At 41.1% G+C, this 7191-nt stretch overlaps 1 protein-coding gene across 2 annotated transcripts in view; it reads right to left on the bottom strand.

The window, feature by feature from the left end:
- Positions 1 to 917: 917 nt before the first annotated feature.
- LOC137432677 (flavin-containing monooxygenase 5) overlaps positions 918 to 7191 on the bottom strand; it is a 49110-nt gene continuing 42836 nt past the window's right edge. For both annotated transcript variants that reach the window (XM_068124766.2, XM_068124767.2), the window contains 2 exons: positions 5768 to 5840; positions 918 to 1844 (listed from right to left, as the gene is read on the bottom strand). In XM_068124766.2, the coding sequence (XP_067980867.1) occupies positions 1484 to 1844; positions 5768 to 5840 (434 nt within the window). In that variant the 3' untranslated portion in view covers positions 918 to 1483. The remainder of the gene's footprint in view (positions 1845 to 5767; positions 5841 to 7191) is intronic.

Here is a 7191-nt window from a genome sequence, read left to right as displayed (position 1 = left end):
GATAAAGACCAGAAAAAGCACAGGGCCCAGAACACTACCTTGGGGAACTCCAGCCTGAGCAGGAAGGGGAGATGAGAGAAACCCATTCAGGGCCACACGTTGACTACGACTAGAGAGGAAATCCGCAAGCCCTTACTTTCACTCCTGCAGGGAACAGGTGTACTACTTTGATAAATACACAGTGGAGGGATAATTTATACGAGGTTCACGTTTACAAATCATTGTGGACAATCCCATTGTGATGTTCATGAAATTTACATATCATGATGGAATATTCCTTCATGACATTTGTGAAATTTACAAATCTGGAGTGGTGGGGGTTCAGGAAGTTTACACATCATGGTGGAAAGTTCTGAGGTTTCTGATGTATACATAATCAAGTGGTGGAGAATTTCCCCATTGGGTTCGTGAAGTCTACACATTCTGGGAGAAAATTCATTTGTGTGGTTGCTGAGGTTGTACAACCTCAGGGTCTCTCTGTGTCTACCCACTGAACTCTCACTAACTCTGAGAGCATGCCCCTTCATCCACCTTCTGTTCTGGAGGCATCCACTTCAGCTGTTCTCACCAATCATGGGCCACCCCTCATCTAGCAACAGCATCGCAAACAATCAACCTGACCAGTAGCGTGTCTTCTGGTTCCTTTGCCAATCGGAGGGGTGGAGGTGGAATGAGAGCAAACAAACAACTATCAAAATAAAAATGAAAGCATTATAATAATTGGAAGATGACCCTATCAAAAGGATTACACTTTCCTCCATTCCACAATGGCTGACCCCATTTCCAGGAGCTATTGTATTTGCATCTTTGGGTTGCTTGAGAAAAAAAAAATCCCCCATGCCTTGTTGTCTTAAGTTTCTCACCTTTACCACTATCTTTACCATCCTTTCCAAAAGTGACGACCAACATTGAGCAGCTTGTACCTTCCAGAGAATATCCTTTATTTGTTATGAATGAACAGGCTATAAATGCACAACACAGAATTAGCAAACTGTTATCCTATAACCAATAATTTAGCATTAACATTGCATGTGTACAAGAACCCTATGCCAATCCCATTCATGGTAATAAGGTACAGTATTTGAATTGTGCAGGTATCAAACAATAGATAAGGAAGGTACACACACCCACATTACTTTGCATATTTGTGGACATCAGTGAAGATCTCACCAACCGTCATGTGCCGTTTCATGCCACGTCATGTGCCACTTTTGTGCCATTTCTCTCTGGTAATCAAAAAAGTGATTAAAAAACACAAGGAATTTATCAAAATAGTTTGAAAAGAGGTGTACATCCTAATTAATGCCGGAGTGTGCATTCTACATTATAAAAAGGTGCCTCTTTCCCATAAATGTGGCCTTGAAACATACATCAGCAAATCAAATATTGCAACTTTGGAGAGATTAAAAGATGCATCAAGTGTGGACAGATTCAAAATGATCATTGCAAAGTGCAAATCGAGAACCCATCATAGGTGAACCCATCATAGGTAATATAATACACCCAATCCTGCCAGAAGTACAAGGAAAGCAAACTTAAAGAAAAAATCCGTTGTTGCCCGCCTATTAGTCGTCGTCTCAGAATGCGGAAGCACCCGTGTGCGAGTCGGAGTCAGCGTTCTGTCCCATTGAGTGCGGATCGCTTGAGCTGCTTCTTCCCACCTCCCGGGGCCCTGTAGACGATACTGATACGGAGTGCAGGGCCCAAAGAACACGGAGCAAGCCAGGGCGGGATCTCGCAGGGACAGTCGCAGAAGGTTTGGCTTGACTCCTATTTGGTTGGCCACGTCGTCCATGTAGTCAATGAAGCTCACTTCATAGGGATGACGCTGGCCATTTTGGGATCTGCAAAAATAATGCAAACAGAACTGACACAAGTGAATAAAGAGCAAAATTGCAAACATCCAAAAACCTGAACATAAACATCATCTTTTAATCAACACTAAAAAAAAAAAATGTTACATTCTTTGTGTCCATACAAGTTTAGGCTCCCCCTCTGGGTGAACGCAACTTTGGGTTACAGTATACTTAGGGTTAGCAATGGCCGCCACAATTTAAATTCTGTGAAAACAACTCTTTAGCAACGATTTAAACACCATTGCTTTTCGTGATGCTGTTTTGTAATTTACCTGAGCAATGCTGAGTTCCACTCACTGTCGTATCACTACCAGTACAACTGCATATGCATCCACCCTTAAGACATAGGTAGATCCTACCTTTTTAGATTTTCGATTAGTTTGTACCAATGCTTCAGCCTTTTGAGATAAGGCATCACGTCCAAAATTTGTGAAGCTGTGTTTTGTACGAAACAACCTCAAACAAGGAGAAAAGTTATCTTTCTTCAAGTTTCCTTCTAGAAAGAAATACCCTGAAAGATGCGACAAGTGGTTGAATGCCAAACCGAGGGTAGCTAAAACTAGGAATCGCTCGAGTCTGGGGAAATATTCCCTGCAACAAAAAAAACACCGTCACTGGGAAATGAGTGATGGTACGACTATAGTTATTCATTTATAATTTGAGTTCAGACTGAAATCTTTAAAACTCAGTCAAATAAAAACTGCGACATTATTCGGATACAATTTTCCCATGTTATAATAGGGGATGCGTTGCCAGGGAAAAGTTTTCGATCACCCTAACTTATTACCTTTACTTAAATATTGTACATAGCATAGAGACCAAAAAAAATAAACAAATCAATAGAGGACATGATTGGAATAATGAAAGTACACAAATAGACGATGTAATGGTTTGGGTTAAGAGTAGAGGGACAACAAGGAGGGAGAGGCAGGAGCTGTGCTTTAGTGGAATGTCTGAGCCAGCTAACCGACGTGCTGGTACTCATTCACATCCGGTACTCATTCACATCCGGCACCCAAATGGTATTCGAGCGCTCACCGTGCTGGATGTGAGTTGCTTGGTGCGGAAGCTGGTCATCCCGAACCAAATTTGTCCTTTAACGGACGATTAATAACCAAAACCGTTTGCGATCAGGGCAATTCAAATCACTCAGAGACAAAGTGACTTAATGTGTGTATTTAATTACTTTTTGTCTTCATTCCTCCAAATTCCTCCCTCCAAATGGAGAGGGATAACAAGACACAAAAGCATTTATTTACACAGTGTAGAATTTATTCATAACAACACCGAAAGTCTAACGGCGGCGTAGCCAGGCTTGTAACATATTATAAACCACAAACGCATATGATTAGCTTTTTAAACAATCGTTAATGCTGTTTATAACATTAAACAAAGAAATTTGGAGGAATCCCGACATCCATGTGGTAAGTTTTACTTACAGAACTGAGGGAAGATCTACTGTAATCTATATACCTCACAAGGGTTTGGTTAATAACATGCTATCAAAAAACCGAGGCGAATTCCTTACTTCAGCGGTTGTTAGTACCGCACACCGCTTATCATGGATTCATGAACCATACACCGCTTCAATCCATTAACTTTGTATTCACGACATTGGGATTGAAGTGTTATGGTCATATTTATATTACGAAAATAATACTACTGAAACGATACACTACTGTATTAAGACAGTGCACCTGCTTCCTTCCACTTCCCGCCTTAACTTAACAAACAGGGTTTAAACGCCCCCCTCACTTGCATTAGCCACTTTGTTGCACAATATTATCTTTTTGCACAGCTTTTTCTTTTTCTGTACTGTTTTTAGCTGCTGTCAAGTTCAGTCGTGGCTAAAAAATATTGGCACCCTTGCACTTTTTTCAAATAATGCACCATTTCTTCCAGAAAATTGTTGAAAGTAAAAAATATTTTGTATCCACATATGTATTTCTTTGGTTTACAGTGGAACAAGACAAAAAAAAGCTCAAAAGAATCATTAAATCTTAGCTTATTCTACACAGAAATCCAAAAATCGCCTGGACAAAATTATTGGCACCTTTAAGAAGTTGTCGGAAATAATTAGATTTCAAGCAGGTGATTCTCCTTTACCTTGGAAATGAACTCACCTACAGTGAGTTGTTGGTGACTGCAACATAAAAATCACTCATTCAACCAGTTTGAATAGAGACAAGGAGTCATTCTGCTGTTTTGTGTCACTGTGTGTACCGCAATGAGCATGGAGGAAAGAAAGAAAACCAGAGAATTGTCTGAGAAGGTCAGACACAAGATTGAAGCCAAGCATGGACAATCTCAAGGCTACAAGTCCATCTCCAGAGACCTTGATGTTCCTGTGTCCACTGTACTCAATGTTATCAGGAAGTCTATGACCCATGGCACTGTTGCCAACCTCCCTGGACGTGGCCACAACAGAAAACTTGATGGAAGATTGCAGTGGAGGATTGTTCGAATGGTGGAGAAAGCACCTCAATCAACTGCCAAACAGATTCAAGCTGACCTTCAGACACAAGGTACGACAGTTTCAGCTCACACCATCCGTTGCCAACTCAATGAAAGGGGGTTCTATGGTAGGAGCCCACTGCTGAGAGAGAGACATAAGAAAGCCCGACTGGTGTTTGACAAAACACACCTGAACAAGCCAAAATCCTTCTGGGAGAATGTCCTGTAGACAGATGAGACCAAATTAGAGCTTTTTGGTAAAGCACATCATCTTTATGTTTACAGAAAACAAAATGAAGCCTTCAAAGAAAAGAACACCTTCCCTACAGTCAACCATGGATCAGTGATGTTTTGGGGTTGCTGTGCTGCCTCTGGCACTGTGTACCTTGAATGTGTGCATGAGATCATGAAATCAGGAGATTTCCAAGGCATTTTGGAGCGCAATGTTCAACCCAGAGTCAGAGAGCTGGGTCTCCATCGAAGGCCATGGGTCTTGCAGCAGGACAATGACCCCAAACACTTCTAAACGCACCCAGGAATGGTTCAAGACAAAACGCTGAACTGTTCTGAAGTAGCCAGCAATGAGTCCAGATCGAAATCCTATTGAACACCCGTGTGGAGATCTGAAAACAGCAGTTGGGAGAAGGCACCCTTCAAATCTGGGAAACTGGAGCAGTTTGCATAAGAAGAGTGGGCAAAACAGCCAGTAGAGAGGGGTGCAGGAAGCTCATTCATGGCTATAGGAAGTGCTTGACTGCAGTTATTTTGTCCAAAGGCTGCGCTACCAAATATCAAGTCTAGGGTGTCAATAATTTTGTCAATGCCATTTCTTTTTATTTTCTTCGTCTTTTAGTTCAAATGGGTTTAATGCATAAAGTAATAGATTAAGGGTAGACAAGATGCTATCAATAAAATGGACTAACCAAGCGTTCGACAGACAAGTAGGGATGAGGAGGCATGCAAACTTGTGTACAAGGAGAAAAATAACCCGCTGTGGTGCCAAAAATAAATACCAGGACTCGCAAATCAATGTGGAATGAGTGAGGGCTTGAGCAAGGCATGAGCATGTTTTGGGTCCGTTGTTACACGTTTTACAATTACTGCCTCATTGCCTATTTGACAAGACAATTTACTCTGATAATTTCCCTGATACAAGAAGGAATAATATCTTAAAGAATATGAGTGACGTTGATGATTGGTGTCATACGTCAGGAAAATGGCCGAGCTTTCTTGATTGAAGGTTCTGGCGTAGGGGTATTATTATCAACACAAAGCATGCGAGGGCATCACTTAAAATTGCGTCATCCATCACAGGCTTTTGCTGCATTCTAATGCAGAAGCATTCTAGTTTAAGCCAATTTCATGCTAACTTGCAATAGCGACAAGGCAAAGGACATACAAGAAACTGCACATATTTCAAACAAGGATAGCTACAAAGTTAGTGGATGCAGACTCACAATTTTTCCCAAGAAATTTCATTCTTCTTAACCTCCTCCATCATGCACACTTGATCTGGAAGACTGGTCAACCCTGAAAAGCATGTTTGAAGGTTACTTTTGAAACATTTGAATTAATCAGACATACATTTTCATGTAAGGAACATATTATATCTTTATCCATAAACAGACAGCTCCCATAATTGGAATTCCCTTAATACACCACTCATTCACTTGTAGTTTTTATGACTGAAAGCCAGAATAAGACCCTATTACAACATCAGTGAAAGCCTGCTTTTGACTTAACACACTTACTGAAAGCAAGCACATATACAGAAGAAGCATGTGATAAATAGTGATAATCTTTTTTTGACCGCGATGAAACTTGTGCGCCAAGACCAACAAATCTATATCAGACATTCAGGATGTCAATTGAGCTACACATTCCGAAACACTTTTAACTGTTCAGACTAATCGGCATCCAAACAACGAATCATGCCAAATGGCAATACCGTTGTGCACAGTACCGGATATCTGTGCACAAGTTCGATTTGGCATGGCATTCAATTTATCAAATGTGCAACTTGAATCTGCCTCCTTGAAATTTTCCTACTGCCCTAAATTAAAATTACTCCCACCCTCAAAAAAAAAACCCAAGCCATTTGATGATCTGTGACCATTCATCAATGCATGACGGCAATTCACAACCGAACTTAAAAGGGAGCTTACAAACTTGCTTCCCAAAATTACACTGGAAGAAAATACTTGCATTTAACAGAACTAGGGCATGCCCGTACGTGGGTGCCCGTTCCTTGCCAAAAAAAAAAAAAAACGCTACCCGTACGCTCTACCCCGCCCGTACGCCCGTAAACAAAAAAAACAACGCTCTTCGCTTCCGCCCTTCGCTCTGACTGAATTTGGAGAAATAATGCGCATAAGAAATCGAGAAATTATTATTTTCTCCGGAAGAAATCGAATTACGAACCGTAATGGCGCAGGCTCTCGGGCTCGCAACAACGCGTTCTGTGATTGGCTGCCGGAAGTGAAGTCTTCACTGTCGCAAATGTGAAGCGATGAATACGATGAATCGCAAATTAGTTTTTATTAGTTTTAAAACATAGTTTAACGGCAACATAGTTTGCCGACGGGAAATAAATGAATACGCTCTCAAATGTGCCATCCGAGGCAGAGTCTGTTCGCCACGTTCGGCACACGTGATAGCTCGCTGCTCTCTGATTGGTTGAATCGTTTTTTGGACATAGCTCGGTAACTACTTCTGCGATTAATTTAAAACCTTGAAAAGGCACATCCTCGGGTCCCCAGCAATATACCTGGCAAGTTTCAAGTATATCGGACCGGTAGTTGTCGAGAAACAGCGGTCACAGACAAACATACAAACATACAAACAAACATACACACAGAGATTAGTGGAATTATAGATAGAT

The sequence above is a fragment of the Myxine glutinosa genome, chromosome 8 (genome assembly GCF_964187855.1).
Source record: "Myxine glutinosa chromosome 8, kmMyxGlut1.1, whole genome shotgun sequence".
Lineage (NCBI taxonomy): Eukaryota > Metazoa > Chordata > Myxini > Myxiniformes > Myxinidae > Myxine > Myxine glutinosa.
The sequence above is the reverse complement of the archived record's forward strand: the minus strand, read 5'-3'. Positions and strand labels throughout refer to the sequence as shown.